General features: G+C 37.9%; 1 protein-coding gene across 6 annotated transcripts in view; it reads right to left on the reverse strand.

The window, feature by feature from the left end:
• The window catches only part of Tcerg1 (transcription elongation regulator 1), a 58352-nt gene that overhangs the window by 33491 nt on the left and 2353 nt on the right, over nucleotides 1-22508 (reverse strand). For 4 of the 6 annotated variants that reach the window (XM_060377330.1, XM_060377329.1, XM_060377331.1 and 1 more), the window contains exons 2-9: nucleotides 17247-17472; nucleotides 13500-13652; nucleotides 11471-11894; nucleotides 7439-7681; nucleotides 3212-3274; nucleotides 1797-1997; nucleotides 1207-1319; nucleotides 276-364 (exon numbers count right to left, since the gene is read on the reverse strand). In XM_060377330.1, coding sequence (XP_060233313.1) covers nucleotides 276-364; nucleotides 1207-1319; nucleotides 1797-1997; nucleotides 3212-3274; nucleotides 7439-7681; nucleotides 11471-11894; nucleotides 13500-13652; nucleotides 17247-17472 — 1512 coding nt within the window. The remainder of the gene's footprint in view (nucleotides 1-275; nucleotides 365-1206; nucleotides 1320-1796; nucleotides 1998-3211; nucleotides 3275-7438; nucleotides 7682-11470; nucleotides 11895-13499; nucleotides 13653-17246; nucleotides 17473-22508) is intronic. The other 2 variants (XM_060377333.1, XM_060377332.1) reach the window with 1 other exon arrangement.

A 22508-nucleotide genomic window follows, 5' to 3' on the forward strand; every position in this document is an offset into this window, starting at 1 on the left:
ATTTAAAACAGTAAACAATAAAAAGTAAGTTCAAGATCTCACAGTGGTTCAAATACATAACTAGGAACAATTAATATCACTACAGGACCATGAAGAAAGAAAATATTTGATGGTAATTATGGAAAACACCTGTGGCAACTGAATTTTAAGTCTGAACACCCCAATTATAACAAGCAAGAATCAAAATATCCAATAATTAAAAAATAATATATCTGACTTATACTTTTACGAATATTTTTCTTTCTACACAAAACTCAATAAAATTGATCACATACCACGGAGTACCAGGAATAGGAGTAGTTGCTACTGGCTTTGCCTTCTGGGCAGCCTTTTCTTCTTCAGTCATCTCTTCTTCTTTGGGCTCCTAAGGGAAACAATATTATATTTAATTAATAGCACATTACAAATGAGAAACTATCATTACGAATACCTCAAATGACAAACAACCTAAGATTGCTTGTAAAAACTGCAAAGAGGAGATTTTGAGTTGGAATGTCTAAGAAGTCCTACATCCTTGCCCTATGCTACCAGCTGAATAACACGTCACTAGAAACAAGCAGCAGTAAGTGGCCCTATCTCAGACCTGCTAGCTGTGTGCTTACAAGAGAAATAACCAGAGTAGAGGAAATTAGAAGATCCCTTCCTTTAACATGGTTTCTTACTTCTGCTAATCTTTGTGGTACTCAAACATGGCTATAAGTGTAATCTTAGAGAATAAAAGCAGCTCTCAAAAATCAGAAGCCAGTGTTACAAAGGGACCATTCCACACTGACATGGGACAACGGAGAGAGCAGATGAAATACACTCAGCATTTCCTAAATAGTAACTTGGATTTCTAACTTTAACACAAACTAGTCTGCAAGCCAAGAGTTTGGAGATCAGGTCCAACCTCTGGCTTAAGACCTTTTCTTTCCATGGACCTCAAATAAGTATAAAAAGTAAAGGGCTAGAGAAACAGCTCAGCTGTTAGAGGTGTGCACTGCTCTTCTTGGGGACCCGAGTTCAGTTCCCAGTTCCCATATCAAGCAATTCCTACCTGCCTGTAACAAAGCTCCAGGGGATCTGATAACCTCTTCTAGCCTCCAGGGGTACCCACAAATACATGCAACACACACACTTTAAAATAAAAAGCACATGTTCAGTCCTATGTAAACACTACTAAGCAAGTCAGGATGGCCCCCAAGTTACCATGCGCTGGTCCTTTACCTCCTTTATCTCCTTTATGGGCTCTTCCTTAGGATCTTCCTCCTCTGTGTCCATTGGTAATGGTTCTTCAGATGCCTCCTTAATTGGCTCTTTAATCTTCTCATCTAGTTTTTCTGTTAAAAAACTAAGACGATGTCATTCAACAGTTTTACTGCCATTTTTAAAAGAACTTGCATGAAAAGCAATTGAGATGTACTATTTCTAAGTGGTAACCATGAATATAAAGTGCCTTTTTTGGTACTGTCACTAATGCAATTAGGAAATTCTTTAACCTACTCCCTTCAAGAGAACACACTGTTAGGTCACATGTACCATCTGCAGCACCCATCCACAATACTAAACTATGCTGAGAGCAGGGACTCAACACAGAGCCTTGAGTCTGCCCCACACTAGACCTCCAAGACCTACATTTTCTTAATTGCTGTTATCAATCTCCATAAAGACAATATAATGATGCAATGCCTAATAACTGTAAAATGTGTAATATACATGAGCATTTAAAAACTTTTTTAGCTTACAAAGTACAAATTTCAAATAGCATTCTACTTATTATAGTTCATACAATGTCCTGAGTCACAAAACAACTATACCTTTTTCCTTCAATTCTTGAGGCTTTTCCCATGTTGATTCTAGCGTTCTATTATTATAATAGTATGTTTTCCCATCTGCTGTTTTATATTCAGTCCACTCAGAAACTGCTGTTGCTCCAGCTAAGGTAGCAGGTGAAGCTGCAATAGCAACCTGGGGATGTATCATGGGTACTATAGGAGGGGCCATTCCTGGTAATACACCTAAAAAAAGAATAATAAAAAGTTAGATCCAAGTATTAAATTATAATATAAAACCACGAGCTAAATCCTCCTAGTAAATATTAATATACTAGGAACAAGAATATATAAAAGAACATATAAAAGGTGACATAAGTACTACTGACTCTATTTCCTTGGTCTTTTGATTCTAAAGGCTAAATTCAACTGGATGTGGAAACTGGATCCAAGAAATACCTTAAGAACAGTCAAAAGTTTAAGTGTCCTCTGTGACAATGTTTAAATACCATGATATATTAAAAAAAAGAAGTACCTTTTTTTTTTTTTGGTTTTCAGCACAGGGTTTCTCTGTAGCCTTGGCTGGCCTGGACTTGCTTTGGAGACCAGGCTGGCCTTGAACTCAAAGCAATCCACCTGCCTCTGACACCCTGAGTGCTGGGATTAAAGGCGTGTGCCACTACACCCGACCAGAAGTACACTTTTTAAAGTTCTCAAATTCTAAAGAAATGGTAACATTCACTGAGTCTGATTTCTAACACAAAATTATTTTCTACTTCTGAAATACTTTATAGGGTCAGAATAAAAGTTCTAAGTTTTAAAGCAAAAGAACTGTTACCAACTCCAAATGATACTATCAGATTACCCTTTTCCTTAAAAAGGCAGAGACTCTAGTTTAAAAGACAAGCCACAATTCTTGTTTTCTATAAGGTCAAATAAGCTGTTTTATTTAAAATACTGTTAATATGAGGAGACAAAAATCCAAACAGAAAAGACAATCCTAGAATCTAGGTTCCAGGTAGTCTTATTTTGGTAACTTTAAAATGCAAATATATACTATATACAAATATCACACACACATAGTCACTTGCATGCAAGCGTAATCACATCATTTTACACATGGAAATGACATTTTATATTTAACTTAAAAACATACATCAAAAATAAAATTAAATGTTATGAATATGAGAATGAAGTTGTTTACACTTATTACATAAATTAAGATATATAAAGTGATCTGACCTCATTTGCTTTTGTGAACCAAAGAAGCTAATACTACAGGCAATCGGGAAATTAAGTGTTGGCCAAATATGACAACTGCATTTAAACTGCTCATTAAAAAGAAAAATATTTTTAAAGCTCCACTCACTAGGGCAAAAAAATAAATAAAAGGATAAACAACAACATTCACTACCATGCCAACTTACAGACAAAACAAACTAAGATGGTTTTAAAATTACCGGTCTTGGTGGTAGCGACTGTCTTTACATACGGGCAGCTGACTATTTGCATCATTGCTACACCTGTAAAATGGATAAGCAAGCATTGGTTGGAAAGCTGCCATTGTATGTCGGCTACCACTGGGATTCAAGGAAATAATTTACCACTACAATTTAGAATCTATTTCCAATGAGAAAGACCAAGAATGGAATAAAATAGTTTGACATTTTGCGGGAAATAGTGCCAAATCCAGTGATGCTACTTCTAAGCTATAACACCAGTTACCTACCAGCTCTCATGTTTGAAGGAGCCTCAAAGTTTAAAGTCAACAAAAGAAAACCCCTTTGTTACACATTAATAAATTCTCATGTGGGACCTTTTCCCACCAGACATCAAACCCAGCTGTGGATGATTACACGCCAGTAGAAAGCACTGAGGACACACAGCACTGTCTAACAAGATACTTTTGCTATGCTGATGCTCATTTGAAACTACGTGCTGGGGCTGGACATTAGGGCACAACTAGGCAAAAACAGAAAGAAAAAGACAGGGCAGAGGAACAGGGTGAATAAGAAATTCAGGCATAAAAATGGATTCAAATATTCCACTGCAAATAACAGTTAAAATAAAAGCATAGATGGAGAGAGTAGCATTCAGCTAGTGTCAAAATATCTGTTTAGGGCCCACTACATGGGATGGCACAAACACAGAACACCATGGAAGCAGGCCAAAACTACACCTTGTCCCCTTTGACCTTCTTAGTCACTGCCTGCCCATAGCTGCAGAAACCTCTATCACTTAGGCTGGTTAAAGTAGCACTTGTATTAAGGAACAGATATTACGTACAGTTTTGAGAAGGATGAAGATTCATCATGATACATTAGAATGATGGTATAAGAATGAAAAGAAAAGCTGGAAAACTGAGGAAATTCAAAATTGAATGTGAATATTAAAATGTTTTAAAAGTCTAAAGACTACAGGGAAAATAAATTTTACTTTTTTGTACCTGGGAAAAACTCAACTTAGTTTGGTACTGCAAATTTAAAAAATATAAAATACTGTAATAAAAATAAACTTTCCCTCTGAAAGATGGGAAAAGAAGTCTCTCCGGATTCAGAAAGTAAAATCAAAATTAAAAGTCTGTGTTTTTAAACAACTTAAATGATGTTCACACACACACAAAAGCAGCAGACTTTGAACTGTCTTTCATTTCTTTACCATTTCACATAAGAAACACCAACACTAAGCTTTCTAATCACTTTAAACCAAGTAAAATCCTTGAATTATAAATGCATACTGAGTGAAGAAAGCTGTATGTACAGCTTTATTTCCCTAATGTTGAAACAAAGCAAAGAAAAATTCTCTTCATTAAAGTTACAGACTGTAAGTTTAGGTTAATAAATACTGCCATCTACAGGATCACCACACCTATTAAACCACCACTTTCCTTAGAATAAAACTTTATTCCGAAGTCTATTTTCTTAAACTAGCCTCCAAAATGAGTCAAACATCTTCATATTTAAACATAACTGCCAATGATAAGATCAACTGGGCCAACTTGCATTTCTCCACCTGACTATTAGCATGTGTTTCTTCTCAAACTAAACAGATAAATCTAAGGCTTTGCCTGAAAATATTATATTATGAATACTCACAAAATAACTACATACCTAAAATACTAACCTTTTTAAAAAGGGGATGCTTTTGCCCAATTTTTCTACAAATTATGCTGTTCTCAAAATATGCTCTATTAGGAAATTAGAAAATTCCACTTAGCATTTTGGATAGTTCTGATGTCAACGACAGTCTTAAAATTGCAAGTAAGATTTCAGTTTTAGAAACAGATTACCTCTAGTCCTAATTCATTAACACCCTCAAATTAAACCTCTTATTCTTTTATTTCATCTAATTCTTCCCCTACTTTCCTTCACTTTATTTATCTCTTACTTAATCATCCTCATTACAACTATACAATGCTATTTCAAACAGAATTTCAAGCTGCAATATATATAACACACAAATATATCCTTCTAATTGACCTTAGTGCAGAGTTGACATAAAGGAGGAGGAAAGGTGGGATCTACTTGTACATAATGTCAGAAAAAAATCTGGGAAGGAGAAATTAAGCATTTTGTCTTTTTCATTAAAACACCTTGTAGAACTAAGTAAAAAGGGTAATGAGAAAAATAAATGAACACTGAATCAGAAATGCCGTAGTACCAACAAATATTACTATTACTTTCTGTAAGACACTCTTCAAAAAACCTCAGTAGCTCAGTCAGCCCAACCACTACCCAGCTGGAGTTTTCCTGGGCTGGCAGTCCAGCTTGGGAGTACAACACGCACATAGCCTGTACAAGTCACTGACTAACACACACACACACACACACACAGAGAGAGAGAGAGAGAGAGAGAGAGAGAGAGAAAGGGGTCTTCCAGTTAACCTACAAAATGTCATTAGTGACTGCTATTAAGTGTCTTTTACTGCCAAATTTCCCAAGTATCATCTTCATTTTGTGGTCACCACTTTCTAAGTTTTTAGAAAGTGAAGTATGAAAATGAAGAATTTGACAAATTTCCACTTTCCACAAAAGTTTTGCTAACGTGTACCTTCTGCCTTTTTCTCTGTTCCTAGTAAAAATACATAGGACCAAGTGAACATCCTTTCAGAAGACTATGGTCTTTCAAAATATCTTTATAACATCATCATGCTACCTCTCAGTCTGTTCTCTTCAAAACCAACCAACCAACCAACAAACAAACAAACAACAACAACAACAAAAACAAATAGCTCAGCACCTTCACACTCAAATCCTAGAACTGGCCCTGACACTGACCTTAACCATAAAACAGACCATCACTTCAAGGTTTGAAAACCAGATGAGTGGATTCTAGGTTAGGCTGGGCTACACATCAAGACTCTACTCATCATCGTGAAATTTTCGAAAAGAGGTTTTGATAAGTGTCAAACTATTCCCCACTTGTTGCTTTCCTACAGTAAGATGCAAAGTACTCAGCTTGTCTTAAATATAACTAAAGAAAAAATAGTAATCCTTAGTACAAAACAACTTGTTTTTCTTATTTTTGAATGACTAGAGGCTGTAACCTTCACATATAGAGCATTTATATCAGTAATGCATAAAAGATTTTTAATCGAATAAAAAATACCAGTTCTTAAATTTTTGGTACTTGCAAATGTTTAATATTTACATGTACTTATATCATACCTCTATTTTTACAAAGAACCCTGAACAATAAATGACAGCAGCCTTAGGAAGAGTGTGAAAGTTAGAAATAAGCCAGGATTCTCTTCATCCTTACCACGAACTAGCCTTGTAAAATAAAATCTGTCTACAATAACAATATGTTCAACTACAATACATAAAGAATAAATCATGGACCAAGGATTAAATACACACATTTAAAAATAGCAAATGTACTCCAATCAGGATGTCCAACACCACTATTATGTAATCCGTAGACTTCTCCACAAATCTTTTAGCTCCTTCTCTAGTCTTCCTAATTTCCTATACAGTAACACACACAAATTTCCTCTAACAAACTTTTAAATAATGCATGTTATACTTTACTTCACAAACGTTGCAAAGAAACCTTCTGATTTCTATCTTACATCAATCTGTTCACAAGTGGCTCCTGTTTTTCTTCCCAGTCCAACATAATTCTTAATTGCTTAGCACTTGGACCAGTCCAACATAATTCTTAAGCGCTTAGTACTTAGACCTGGAGGGTCCCAGATCAAATCTAACACTATCATTTAGCTGGCTGAACCTGGACAACTAATCTAACCTGTCTGCATATCTACCTAAGATGGCTGCAAAAACATGGTACTCAAAAACGGAATGCATACCATGTGCTAGAACAATATACTGTTTATATTATTCAACCTATGCTAGCTGTTATAGATTATAATTTATCAACTTCACAAATTCAATCCCTTTAAAAACTACATTTAGAACATATTTACAAAAAAATAATTTTATTCACTGAGGCTATTACCCAAAATAAGTGTAGTTTTAAATGTGACTCTCATTTTAAGACATGTAAACAACAACATAAAAGGACATTTACCAAAACTTAAGAAAAAAATATTGCAGCTAGCCATGAATCTTTCAAAAACATTTCAAGCAGGTGAGATTCAAGGCAAATTTCAAATGCAACAGACACATGAGAACAACAAACTGACAATGTGAAAACAGCTAGAAAAACAACTGTAATCTGTTGTTTACCTGGAAGTGGGATTGGCATGCCAGGAAGGGGAACACGAAATGGAGGCACCATTACTGGTGGGAAAGCAGGTATTGCTGCTGCCGGCTGAGGTACTGAGTGAGGAACGGCAGGAGGTAACGTCTGTGGGTGCGGCTGGGGTACAGTTTGCACAGGTGTGGCTGTAGGAGCAGGAGCTGACACACTAACTGTAGGCGTGGCAACTGAAACAGCAGAACTTGGGGTCTGGTCTTGTGTTGTGGGTGCTGACAAAAGAAAAAACAACATGTATCACTCCTTCATGAACCTTTTTTCTGTATTCATCTATCACTCACTCAGTATTTAAAGGCCCATCATTCCATGCACTGCAAGAAATGTAGCATCTATCTATCTTCAAGAAGCTTGAAGGTAGTCAACTAAATAAAATTTAAACAAACAAAAAAAAATCAAAACTGAAGCACAAAATAAAATGGTGTAAATATATAGGAGTGTAATCAAGACCCAGCCCACTCATATATATGGGAAGGGTACAGAAATTTTTACATTGCGATATTAAACCTCAAGGAGTCAAGATTCCATCAAAGAAAGAGGAGCCCAAAGAGAACACACGCAAATGCTGAAAGAAGCACAGTCAAGGGCAAAGGGCAGAGAGCAAGTGTTCAGAAGGCCAAGGGAAGCCCTTAACTCTTAAGACATGAGACACACATCAAGAACAAGCCTTGAGTAAGGGTTAGGAAGACTGTACATCTTTGGGCAGAGAAAGGGCAGCCCTTCTGCAGAGAAAATGGGGTGGGAAAATAGATGGCTCTGCATATAACACTGCTCTCTCATCGCTGGCATGATTTCATAATGTAAATAAAGGGGTCACGTGATGAATTAATTGGGTAAGTACACAGCAAGAAGAGAGGAAGAGAGATCAATCCCATTTCTGAAACTGTCTAAGCCAGAAAGAACAGCGAGGAAAAGGATATGCTAACAACTAATGTCTAGCTATAAATGAACGGAACAGAAAAATCTCAGGGTTCTTTTTCCAATTATTTCAAAATTTAAAAAAATATTTTAAGAACTTACTATAGTATGAAGAGGTAAATGTAAAATTCAGGGTAGGGTAATTTGGGTTCTGCTAATATATTTTTAATTAACAAAAATAAAACGCTTTCTCTAGAGGTCACATTTAAGTAGAAATGATCAAAAAATAAAATCTATAACTTCACACTTTTAGAGGTTTTAGCTCTCATTCAATAAAACATGTTATTTATAACTTAGCTCATTCCAAATAAATCTGCTGTGATAATTCACTAGATTTTCAGTGAATTTTTTTAAAGAAAGGAAAAGTATCAAACTCTACCTGTATTAGACTAAGAATAAAGTTGCCAAATTACTAACAATGCTTCCCCAATCTTTAAGCAACTTTAATTCTTAATAACAGCATAGGGCTGAATACAAACAACCCACTAGTAGTGTCCACCTGAAAACAAAAATCTGTCCATCACCATCTTTGAGCTTCTAAAAATACATAACTCACTTAGGCTGGGAGGATCTGAGTAATTTCGTACTTGTTAATGAGGAACTCACCTTGGCTAAATAGACAGCAGGGCCAAACAAGTATCTTCAGGGGCCCAGGAATGAATTGTTGGTCTAGCATAGACCTAGCCTTAGGGTACAGTATCATATTAATAGAATTTATAACAATGTGAAAAATACAAAGTACATGCAACATTTGCCCAGTCCCATACATACACCATTCAGCAACTGCAGACTACTATACTGGTTGAAAATATATTTTTTCTTCCCGATTTCCCTAAGAAGTTGACCTCATGATAAGTTTCCCTAAACTTGCAAAAAATGAGCTTATGCTCAATTTCAAGTAAAATAAATGGTCTGAATGTTTAGTCCCATATACCAACATATCTATATTATATTCACAGAAGTAAATTTTAAAACATTAATTTTACTCAATTACTAAAATGATGGTCTAAAGCACCAACGCCAGGAAAATGAGTTTATAGGGATGTAAAATTTCAAGTGGAAAAGACTACCACCAAGGAAATGGCAAAAAGCATTCACTGAACTCATTCCTACTTTCCATTAACAGGGTATTCTGAACTTGCTTAGTGGTAATGAATCTGAGGAAAAGGATAAACACAATAAAAGAGTCAAAGGTGAGCCTGGGAGAGTGATGCCAAGACAATAAGTCCCTATGAGTTGCACGTGTTTAAATAACTACTAAATTATAGATAACCCCTCAATTCATGCTATTTAAGCAGTAACTACGTATAACAGGTAGAGAAGTAGTAAGACTAAAAGCATAGTACCAGAATATTTAGACACACAACATGAAAATTGGTACTCAAAGCAGCTTAGAGAGCATGACTTTGTTTTGTGTAGAGTAAAGGTCCTTTCAGGATGATTACAGAAAGAAGGGAAGGAGTACTCACTAATGAGGGCTTCATATACATAAATGGAGCACACACAGGGCAAATAAAAGAAATACCTACATAACCATATCCCTTAAAGCAAGAAGTAACTACCCTTTCCAAGCCATTAAAAAAAAAACAAAAAAAAAAACAAAACTAAGCAACAAGAGCCCCCACACACTGCTATATTGCCTTTAATACCCTACTCCCAGTACCATCACCACGTACTCCATAAATCACCTTGACACTCATGTAAGCATAAAAACCATAAGCTAAAGACCACACTCTAGTTACACAACTTTCCTTCCATTTACATCTTACCCTTGAAAACATGTATGTTTTCTTATTTCATATACTTCCCCCAATTTGTCGAAGAAGTACTAAGTAATGTCTAAAAGCGGTCTCCAGTCTGGATTCATAGCCAAAGAGTAGAGTGTTCGCATGGACTGCACAGAGCCCTGGGTTCAATCACGGGGGAAAGGGTAAACAATAAACCTATCTGTATGCACTCACTACATAGACCTTACTCCTTCAGCTGCTTCTTCCATCAATAAGGTAAATTCGAAGTTGAATCCATAATGATTACATCTCTTCAGCATGTATTTCTTACACTAGTGATTCCCAAGGAACTCCCAAGCAGAGTATGGTTTATTTTTCTTATCCATGGTCCAGAAAGTAAAGCAATAGGAATAACAATCACCCCATGAAGAAGCCCAGTCAGTGCACTGCATTAACAGTGATCACATCAATAGTTCTGGGCTCAGTCCATTCACAGAATACCATCACCACCATACAGAATAATAATAATAAAAAAAATCTCTCTTCAGTCCTTACATCTGATATTTACACATTCTCACTTTATTTTTTAAGTTCTAAGTTTTATGACTGTGATTATATACTTGAAAATCCTTTCTTACTGTTTCTAAGCCAGTCCCTACTGCATTTATACATAACTTACTCCAGGGGTCACCATATCTAAAAGAAGTTACAGAAAAATTCCTAATAAAGTCTTCCAACTTCAACATCACCCAGAGGCAGCACCTGAAGAACATTTCAGAACCTCTGCCCGATAGCTATTATTTATTTATTTACTTCGCAGGGTTTTTCTGTGCAGCCCTGGCTGTCCTGGACTCACTATACAGACCAAGCTTGCCTTGAATTCAAAGACCTGTCTGCCTCTGCCTCCCAAGTGCTGTGATTAAAGGCATTCACCACCAAGGTAGGCCTGATTGATTTTTAAAATTATCCATCCCCTGGGCTTGTTCTTACTCAATCTACTCAGCAATTTAAAGTGTCCTGCCTCAGAACTTCACAAACTACATCAGTCCTCATTTGTTGACCTTTGTTCAAGCCTCAATTAGAAAACTTTGTAAAGTAGGATACCATAAAATTTTATAATTCCCACAGCATTTGTCACTAGTGTTGGGCAATTAAAATAACTGCACTTCTACAGCTTAACTTCATGAACTACACTTGGGCAAATAATTTCTACTACTCACACAAATGTTTATTTTAATGTTAAAACATATTTTAAATAACATCAAGGATAAAGCCAGAAGTATCAGAGCCATTTTAGAATACTGTATTTATTTGGTTTTAACAACCCTCAATACGCACACAGACTAGGCCAGTACTTACTTGATACTGTCTGTGCAACCGAAGTAGCAGTTGTCGTGGTGGCTGTGGTGGAGGGTGGGGTAGATGATGGTGTTGAAGTGGACACTGCAGGTGCTGGGCTACTGGTGGTAGGGGTGGGAGCGCCTACTGCCTGTGCTTGCACTTGTGCTTGCACTTGTGCTTGCGCTTGTGCCTGGGCCTGTGCTTGTGCCTGGGCCTGTGCTTGAGCCTGAGCCTGAGCTTGGGCCTGGGCCTGGGCCTGAGCCTGAGCCTGAGCCTGGGCCTGGGCTTGTGCCTGGGCCTGAGCTTGTGCCTGGGCCTGAGCCTGGGCCTGAACCTGCGCTTGGGCTGCAAGCATAGGCGTCAGTTCTGATTGCTGAATAACCTTAACTCCATCTGGCTTGGTCCATGCAGATTCACGTGTCCGAGCATTGTAATAATAAACCTGCAGAGGAAGAAAGAGGTGATAATCACAAAATCTGCTGTTAAAAATAATGTTACTATAGTTTGCCTTAAAATTGGAGCTTTAGAAAAGGCTAAAAATATTCATGAGTCTATTTCTTTTTTTAAGTATGTCATACTTTTTCTTAATGTCATACTTTTATTGAAAAAGTTATTCTACTATCCTAGCAACCATTTTCTCTTGTATTGTCAAGCTGCATGCTGTACTGAGCCACTCAATAAATTACCTCCCACACCACAGGAAACACATAAATCTTACATGTTTACAGTGTTAAAGGCAAATATCCCAATAATCTTAAATGCTTTCTTTCAAACATAATATAGGAATAGCTGATGTTCTCCATGTCAAAAAACAACAACAACAACAAAAAAAAACTAAGTAAAAGATGAATATGAAAACTCTGCTTCCTAAAACATGTGATCTTAAATATAAGAAACACAGGCAACTAAGGTTACTCTGGAGACCTTCCATTCTCATTAGATGACTGTAGCTGATAATGGTGTGGTGCTGTTTACTAATTGTTAATGCAAACACTGTCTTCAGGATGCTTGCAATGTTTCCACTTACAAAACCACCTGCAGAATTCTTGCTTACACCAAACCAATGTAGAAAGGAAACTGTACGCTGGTATAATAAGGCCCTAAATGAGTCTATTTCTATAAAACAGAAAAAAAAAAAAAAAAAAAACACACCAATGTAGAATTTTGTGCCAGAAGTTAACAAAGAAGGCCTGAGACTACCTTTATGAGAAAGCCTTGTTGTTAAAATTGGCCTTTGGCTAGCATATGAGAACTGGACTGGAGAAAGTTGTTGCCACTCCCTTCCTAGCAAGAATGGCACACTGTGCTTAAACCATGTATGCAAACAATGCCCCTCATGCTCAAAGTCTGTTTTCCTTCTGGGAATATGGAATTTTAGTATATGTTAGACAGACTGTACTTTCTGACCAAGCTCTAATGAAACCTCTAGGTTCACATGAGCTTGCTGGTAGAAGACACTTGTGTGGCTACTGCTCTACTCTGAAGAAATTCACTAGGCAGTCTCATTCCTTAAGGAGACTTTGGGAAACTTAAAAGTCTTTTTTCCTTCATATTTTACCTCATACACCCAGTCTCTGTTAGTTTTGTATCTTTTCACTGTAGTTTCAGTCAACTATTAATCTTTCCTAAGCCTAGAAATGGTCTTGTGAATTTGTGACACATCATTTAAAATACAGACCTCCATGTGACCCTGGAACTGCAGCAAAATCTAAGGTAGCAAGCTCTTAAGTCATATCCTAGCTGCTGCTTGAAGCTCATTCTTTATTTTTATTATGTATACAGTGTTCTGCCTGAATGTACACCTGCACACCAGAAGAGGGCACAAGATCTCATTATAGATGGTTGTGAGGCACTATATGGTTGCTGGGAATTGAACTGAGGATCTTCCTAGAGCAGTCAGTGCTCTCAGCCTCTGAGCCATCTCTCCATGAGATTCATTCTTAAAGCACAGAATTCTTAATGTATATTCTTAATATACAATCTCAATCTACCAAAGTTTCACTGCTCTGCCACCGTGAAAATAGCAAGTTGACTGTTTTGTAATTACCTTCCCATCTGGAGTTTTATTTTCTACCCATATCTCCTCCGTGGGAGGCAGTGCTGGAGCGCCAGGTGCAGTCCCAGGAGGCATTCCTGGTGGAAACATCATACCCGGAGGAGGAGGCATGGCTCCCATGGGTGGAGGCATGAAAGGTGGTCTCTGTGAATTCACAAAACAATTATGGTCAATTACAAACTACCTTTTTCCTTTAGGTTAGATTAAATTATACCTCTACACAAAAGTAAAGAACTATAAAAGCAAACAGTTGACTTCAAATACATTCAGCTAATGCATGAGCAAAATAACTAGTCTGCAAATAAAATGATTAGTAACAAGAATGTCAAAATACTGATACGAGCTAATTCTAGATTACACCATCATAGGTAAACTTTTTGTTCTTCATATTTTGCTGCATTTTTCCATACACTGGATTACTTTAAGAGAAAAATAGATTTTTAAAAAATATTCTGAGGATTTTTTGATGTTTTTGTTATAGTAGGAATCAACCCCAGGGCCTTGTGCAATCTAAGCAATTGCTTTATTCCTGAGCTACATCCCAAGCCCCTATGTTTTCATACTAAGCTTATCAATGACTTACAACTCAACTACAATAGGTATTAACAATAAACAATATTTTACAAAATCACACAGCAATAACCCTTCATTATAAGCAAAAATATAACTAAAAAGGAATTTTGCTATCCTATTCTTCATGTAGTAGTAATAAAGCTTATCACTTTAAAAGTCAGTGAGTTTCACAAACATAGAAAACAATTATCCACCCTATCTTCAGGCTTCCTTTGTTCTGGTCTGGTCTTGGTACTGGGGACTGAGCTCAGCCCTTTGATGAGCCTCTCAGCCTACCTTTTAGTGGAAAGCTTAGAAATCAACCACTCTTGTGAGTCAACAGAACCTGAAAATTCCTCCACTGGCATTCTTCAGTGATTACTAACAAGATCCCACACCAAGCTATATCTGAAGGCAGAAAAACTGCTTCTTCTTCTTCTGATCCCTATGCCTGGTAATGTTAGCATGAGGAAAGATTCTTCAGGAATGAAGTGTCAGAGCCAGGCTTTGTGGCACACGCCTTTAACCCAAGTACCCAGGAGGCAGATAGGCAGATCTCTGAGTTTGAGGACAGCCTGGTCTACAGAGTGAGTTCCAAGACAGCCAGAGAAACCCTGTCTTGAGGGAAAGAAAAATGAAATTTTACAAGTAAAAATAGGAATATTGAGGCTGTCATTTTGAACAAGGATTAAAAATCTATTTTCTATGATTTGTATGTAATATAAAAATTCAATTACCCAAAGTACCTAAGCTAGACAAAAGAACTGAGTCATACTTTCCTAAAAGTATTGCTGGCCTACACCCACTTTGTTGAAACTATTTTTTTAACACTCCTGTTTTTTCAACACTAACACAACAGGCTCCTGTTTTTTCAACACTAACACAAACTCTATTTATAAAATATTTATTCTAAATGTAGTAAATTTCCAGTCACTAGCCAAAAAACTGGATTTTTTTAATCTTCAAATAAATATAATGCCACATCATTTACAGGTAAGCTTCCAATTAAAATATGTTTAGCCAAGTATAATGGTGCATGTCAATAATGTCAGCACCCAGAGGCTGAAGCAGAACTACTGCACCTTCAAGGCCACTCTGGAATACACAGTGAAACAGCAAGTACCCATCAAATTAAAAAAAGGAAAAAAGATTTCTTTGTACATCACAAGTTTTACTTAGAAAGTACTAGAATAAAAAGTTTTGTTTTGTTTTGTTTTTTTTCAACAAAGGGTTTTTCTGTGTAGCCTTGGCTGTCCTGGACTCCCTTTGCAGATCAAGCTGGCCTGAAACTCACAGAGATTCACCTGCCTTTACCTCCCTGAGTGTTGGTATCACCGTGCACTGGCTAATAAATCTTTTTCTAATAGCAAAAGATTGGGAGGAAGAAAGAAAAACCTCATATACAAATCTGTTATCATTGTCCAAATTCTGCCCTAGGCATCATTTAATTACTAAAGATATATTACACATCTACATCTATTAGATACTTGCTAGTAATAGAAACCATGGAAGGTAAATATCCTCCACTCAGTACTTTTTCCAGTACAGAAGTCTTTTTCCAGTACAGAAGACAGGTTACAAAAGATTACTCAGTTATTAATGATAAATACAAACTGGTCTATTAAAGCCGAGGTTTGTCAGTAGTTTTAAGTCCCCAATACTAGTAACTTAAGCAGCAACTGCAAAATACAAAGATGTCTCCTTAGTAAATTAAAAATATTTAAAACTTGAATTTTTTGTTAGATAAAGTATCTCACACTTACAATCTCAGCATTTAGGAGCTGAGGCAAGAAGATAACAGTAAACTCAAGGCCAGCCAGAGCTACAGACCAAGAACTTGTCTCAAAAAAAAAAAAGGAAAAGAAAGAAAGAAAACAGCAGGAACAGTTAGTGGTTAAGAATATCTGCTCCTTCCTGAGTGAGCTGTCCCAGAAACAGAAAGACACACATGGTATATACTCACTCATATAGACATACAATATAGGATAAACCTACTAAAATCTGTACATCTAAAGAAACTTATCAAGAGGGAAGACTCTGACTAAAATGCTCAATCCTCATCCCGAAAGGCAAAGAGAATAGACATCAGAAGAAGAAGAAAACAGAAACAAGTTAGGAACCTGCCACAGAGGGCCTCTGAAAGGCTCTGCCCTGCAGACTATCAAAGTAGATGCTGAGACTTATGGCCAACTGTTGGGCAGAGTACATGGAATCTTATGTAAGAACTGAGAAATAGTAAGAGCTGGAGAGGACAGGAACCCGACAAAAAGAGCAATAGAACCAGAAAATTTGAACACAGGGGTCTTTCCAGAGACTCATACTCCAACCAAGTACCATGCATGGAGATAACCTAGAACCCCTGCACAGATGTAGCCCATGGCAGTTCAGTGTCCAAGTGGGTTCCATAGTAATGGGAACAGGGACTGCCTCTGACATAATCTGATTGGCCTGCTCTTTGATCATCTCTCCCTGAGGGAGGAGCAGCCTTACCAGGCCACAGAAGATGACAATGCAGCCTCTCCTGATAAGATCTGATAGACTAGGATCAGAAGGAAGGAGAGGGACCTTCCTTCCTCCTTGCTCAGTGGACTTGGGGAGGGGCATGTGTGAAGAAGGGTGAGGGAAGGTGGGATTGGGAGGGGAGGAAGGAGTTTATGGGGGGTACAAAGTGAACAAAGTGTAACAATAAAAGTTTAAAAAAGGACTATCTGCTCCTCTTCCAGGGATCCAAGTGTGATCCTTAGTATCCATGCCCAGTGATTTACAACTGTTTGTTAACTCCAGCATCAGAAGGCATCTGATGCCCTCTTCTGGCCTCTGTGCACACATACACATATATGTACATATGTGTGCACATAGAAACATTTTAAAATGTGAAACATTTAAAAATGAAATAAAATCTTTAGGATTGGAAAGATGGCTTGGTTTCCAGCAACCACATGGTGGCTTACAAGTTTCTCTAACTCCAGATCCAAGGTGTTGGGTGCACTCTTCTGGCCTCTGTAAGTATCTGGCACTCATGCAGTAGTACAAAGACATACATGGAGGAAAACTCACGCACATAAGATAAAAGCAGTAAAGAAAAATCCTTAAATACAAATAAGCAGAAACAAGATTTTAAGGCAAAACCTGTATATAAAATGAATAGTGATACCAATCAAAAACGGCAACCTCTATACTCTTTACCTGGAGATGTGGTGGGCCCATGGGTGGAGGTATTCCTCCAGGGGGAGGCATTGGTGGCATATTAGGATCAAAAGGAGGTCGTCCAAAGGGTGGCCTAGGTGGTGGAGGAGGGCCTCTCATCATGCCGAAGGGAGGAGGTGGTCTCATGAGAGGTGGCGGGCCACGCATCACTGCATTTGGTGGGGGAGCTGGGCCTCGGAACCTCAAGGCCTGCTGTTGAGCCATCCTGTGTGGAAGAACAGTGAATAAGGTCTCAAAGTTACAAAAGTAGTTAGTCAACACTAAATGATAGCAAATTTCAAAGCACTCAAAGCAAACAAGAGCTGGAAACCCATTATTTTGCAACCACTTGGTAAAAATGAGATGACAATGAAGATGAGGGAGAATATTTAGATGATTTTAAAATCATTCCACAATAGTATGTAGAGTCACAAAGTAGAATGAGAAAAAAAAACCCACATTAATCAGAAAATTAGGCAATACTAAATTATCATAATTAACACTATCTATTTAAGGGTAGATGGATAAAGTATGAATGAGAGGGACACCCTACACAGTCCAACCAAGACTATACAACCTCAATCTAGTAATGAATAGTTCTTGCGGCAGTGAGAAGATTCAAAATGTAAAGACACTTACTACAAACCTAGTGATCTAAGTTTGGATCCCCTAGATCACAAGGTAAAATGAGAGAACCAGGTCACCCAAGTCACCCTCTGTCTTCACATCTGTGTCACAGTATTATAGACACATGTACATGTATACACACACACACACACACTTTTAAAATAAATGTTCTGAAGGCGTGTTGCTCAGAAATATCAGTGTTATATAGAAAAGGTTCAAGAAGACTGAAGAAACACACCCCAGAGGCAGCACTGTATAAAAGGCAGCAGAATACACTGTCAGTGAAGGATCAACTTCACAAACTGGTACCTAGTCTAGGCTACCTAGACTACCTAGGCTAGTCACATAAAATAGACACGAATATATTTGGGGGGAAATGCTCCAACTATCTTCTGTTTTTCCAGACAAGGTTTCTCTTGGCTCTCCTCGAACTAGCTCTACAGACTAGGCTAGCCTGAGCCTCACAGAGAGACCCACCTGCCTCTGCCTCCCCTGCTGGAAGGTGTGCAGCACCACCAAGCCCTCTCCAAATATCTTAATCATAAGCAGTTCAGAGTAAAAGGAGCTTGCATGCCCGCAAATAAAGCAAAAGATAGAATCTTTTCCCCCCAAAATGAGGGTTTCTCTGTATAGCCTTGGCTGTCCTGGACTCACTTTGTAGACCAAGCTGGTTTCAAACTCACAGAGACCTGCCTGCCTCTGTCTCCCGAGTGCATGTGCCACCACTCCTGGCTAAAAGATAAAATCTTAAGTGTCCCACTTTATGTAATTTTTAAAGTCTGAAATATCTTTTTGTTTTTTGGAACAGGGGGTCTCTACATAGCCCTGGCTGTCCCAGAATTTCCTATATAGACTAGAATGACCTCAAACTCACAGATCTCTACCTGTTTCTACCTCCTAAGTACTGGAATTAAAAGCATGCACTGCCAAAGTTTTTAAAAGAGGATAGAGGGCTAGTGAAATCGCTCAGCTGGTAAACAGGCTTGCTGCCACACCTGATGACCAGAGTTCAAGCCCTGGGATCCACACAATAGGAGAACTCCTTCAAGCTGTCCTAACTTTCACATAGACAACACTGTGGCATGCACACACACAAAATATGTAAAAATATTTATTAGAAGAGAGAAGATGTAGCCTAAGATGCTTCAAATAGCGTGGGTCTGAAGAAGAAAGCCCTTCCTTCAAAGCATCCTCCACAAGATTTGGCTAAACATCTAAATGTATTCTCTCCACAACATTTGAGCAAACAACTGTCATAAATAATAGTAATTACCTTTGCCCCAAGTGATTAAAAAAATTCAGCCTTAAAAGTGCTGACTCTGAAAAAAATAAAAATTAAAAAAAAAAAGTGCTGACTCTGTGTCTAGGAAAATACTATGCTCTTTTCAAATAGTGCCGTTTTCTAACAGTTCTATGAGGTTATGAGGTGAACACCAGTGTCGATCCTATTTTACAGGTAAGGAACTAGGGTACACTGAAGGAAAGATTGTGTTCAAAGACTCAGAGCTGGTTCAGTGGTAAAGCAAGAATTAAAATGCCACGGAGTCCTGTAAGGCCCTTCAGAGAGGAATTTTGTTCACTCACTTCCCCAGCACATTGTTAGAATGAGGGCCCATTAAATACGAGGAATTGGAAAGGTGTCTCAGTGGTTAAGAGCACTGGCTGCTCTTAAAGGACCTGGGTTCAATTTCCAGCACCCACATGGTAGCTCATCACTGTCTGTAACTCCAGTCCTAGAGAATCTGACACCCTCAGATACACATGCAGGCAAAACACCAAAGCACATAAAATAAAAATTAAAAACTCACTTTAAAACAATACTCATGGCCAGCACAGTGGTATACCTGGAAGGCAGAGGCAGGCAGATCTCCAGGCCAGTCTGATCTATGTAGTACGTTCCAGGACAGTAAGAACTACATATTGAGACCTTTTTTTGAAAAACAAAACAAAAATCTCATGTGAATCAATGCATACCTTGGTGATACTGTACCAAAGCTACCATACAAGGACAAGAACCAGAGCCTACAATAATTATTTTATTATAGCCATGCGTGGTGATTAATGGCTACAATCCTAGCTGTTCAAGACAGAGGCAGGCTGGGCAGAGTGGTACACACTTTTATTCCAGCACTTTGGAGGCAAAGGCAGGAGTATCTTTTCGAGTTCGAGACCAGCCTGGCCAACATAAGTTTCAGGAGAGCCAAGAACTACATAGTCACACAGTGGCACATGCCTTCAATCCCAGCACTTGGAAGGCAGAGGCAGGCAGATCTCTTGAGTTCAAGGTCAAACTAGTCTACACAGCAAGTTCCAGGACCACTAGGGCTACACAGAGAAACCCTGTCTCAAAAAACCAAAAAGAAGAGCTACATAGTGAGACCCTGTTGGAGGGGGGGCAGAACAGAAGGACCATAACTTTGAGGTTAACCCAGGCAACCCAAGATACTCAACGCTAAATAAATAAATAAACAACAAACAAAAACATACCTATTATTAAAACTTTAACTTGGCAGATTCAATCAAAGCACCTACCCAGATCTTCTGGGAAGTCAAAATAAGTCTGTACATTACACACACACACACAATCCACATTTCCATACTCAAAAAAACTAGATTAATAATAATATTCTCATATATCTGAAAATAATAAGGGGCTAGAAGGATGGCTTAGCCATTAAATTACCTGAGTTTGACCCCCAGAATCCTTATAAAATGCCAAGCATGGCAGTATACACTGTAATTCCCGTGATTCGAAAGGATTCCTAGCACTTGCTGGCTAAACAGCTTAGTCTAACAGGTGAGCTCAAGGCCAGTTTGAGAACCTATCACAAAAGTGGCAGATTGTCTTCCAGTCGATATCTAAGGTTAGGTTGTCTTCTAGCCTCCACATTATGAAAACAGGCAGACAGACACGTACGTCGTCTCTCTCACATACAAACATACAAAATAATTATTACACTCTCTCCTCATCGTTCTTAATTTTGTGCAATTTCCCTACATTTTCAATTGTACGTAAAACTACCCTTTGTGCTTTGAAAGTTTTTACATCACAGTTCAATCCCGCCACATCAAAAGAATTTTGAATTAACTAACTAAAGTGCCTGTTAAGAGAACAAGAAGCTAAAAATGAGTTTGAAACTACTATACCAGGTATATTTAGCCAACAAGCCTATGCTCCAAGGTCAGAGTATGAGTCAAAAGCAGCAACTGCAAGTGGGAAAATGAATCTTTTGCAAATTGTATGACAGCCAGTATTACTTAAGGAATAACTTTTGGGGTAGGCATAGAACGGAGGTGTAGGTCAGAAGTGTCATCCTGGAATACCTTTAAAGGCAAAGTTAAGCAGGAAAAAAAATGTTTCAGCCTATATTAAAAATGTACCTTAGTCCAGTGGTGGGGGCTTTAAAGGATTAAAGGTGATGGCATGCCTTTAATCCCAGCACTCAGGAGACAGAGGCAAGCAGATCTCTGTGAGTTTGAGGTCTAGAGTAAGTTCCAGGACAGCCAAGGCTGTCCCTGTCTTGATGAGAAAAAAATAAGAAAAAAAAAAATAAAGTACCTTCCTCTTAGATATCCTTTTGGTCAGTCTTTTCTTTTTCAAAAAAAGAAAAAAAAAAAAACCTAGAATATTTCTTTGGAATTTCATACTTCCTGCTTCCAACTGAAGGTTGAGCACTTGGCCTCTAGAACCATTAAGCCACACCAGTTCTGTTCTTAATCAGGCTACATAATCAGTTACATAATTTCAAGTCTCGGTTTCCTGCCATGTAAGTGAATGTAAACCTAAATAAAAACTGTATCACAGTTCTGTTCAATGATAATCGCTGTCAAATAATTTAAGGTAGTAGCCAATACAAAGTAAATCAATCATGTTAACGTTTAAAATTATTTATGGTGCTTTATCCTTACAAGGCACTTAATTTCCCAGATTTCGTTTCAAAGTCTGCCACTAATTCTCCACTGCAAAAGCCTAAAGTTACTATTTTCTGATGTCAGTTATATGTAGAATAAACATGTCCTGACATCTTTATCAAAACCTGCAGTGAGAACTAAATAAACAGATAAAGCACCTAAAACAGCAACTAGCAGATCATCAAATACATCAACCTCATTATACTGAAGCCTGCACTCATGGTTGATTCCATGAGTTGTTTGGCATGTTCTTCCTGTCTCTTTATAAGACTGTCTACTGTTCACTATTCAGACTCAGTTCAAATGTCACCTCAACCTGTTCCCCTCTTGTAGCATCTCAGAGGCCCTGTCTGGGCCATTACCCAACCTGAGTTCTCAAACACAACAACTGCTATGCAGTCATCCACCATTTATCCCTACCCCTCAGTGCACAGCTCCTTTTAGTACACTGATACTGTGCAATATTGTTTAATAATGATCATGAACCCTGGATACTTCCTATTTACCAGGGCAGTTCCATGGACATTTTCTGTACTTTCTGAATTCTTACAGCAACCCAAGATGAATTTAATGCCATTTTTACACTGGAAAAATGGCTTGTTAAGGCAGTTATTCTACTGTAGTGCCAGACTATTCTCAATCCTGCTTTCACCAGCAAAGAAATCCTGGTTTGAAGCAGCTTGTCATTAAGTAGTAAACAAATGCCCTAGAGTAAGGACCTAT

Source organism: Meriones unguiculatus, chromosome 2 (assembly GCF_030254825.1).
Source record: "Meriones unguiculatus strain TT.TT164.6M chromosome 2, Bangor_MerUng_6.1, whole genome shotgun sequence".
NCBI classification, from domain to species: domain Eukaryota; kingdom Metazoa; phylum Chordata; class Mammalia; order Rodentia; family Muridae; genus Meriones; species Meriones unguiculatus.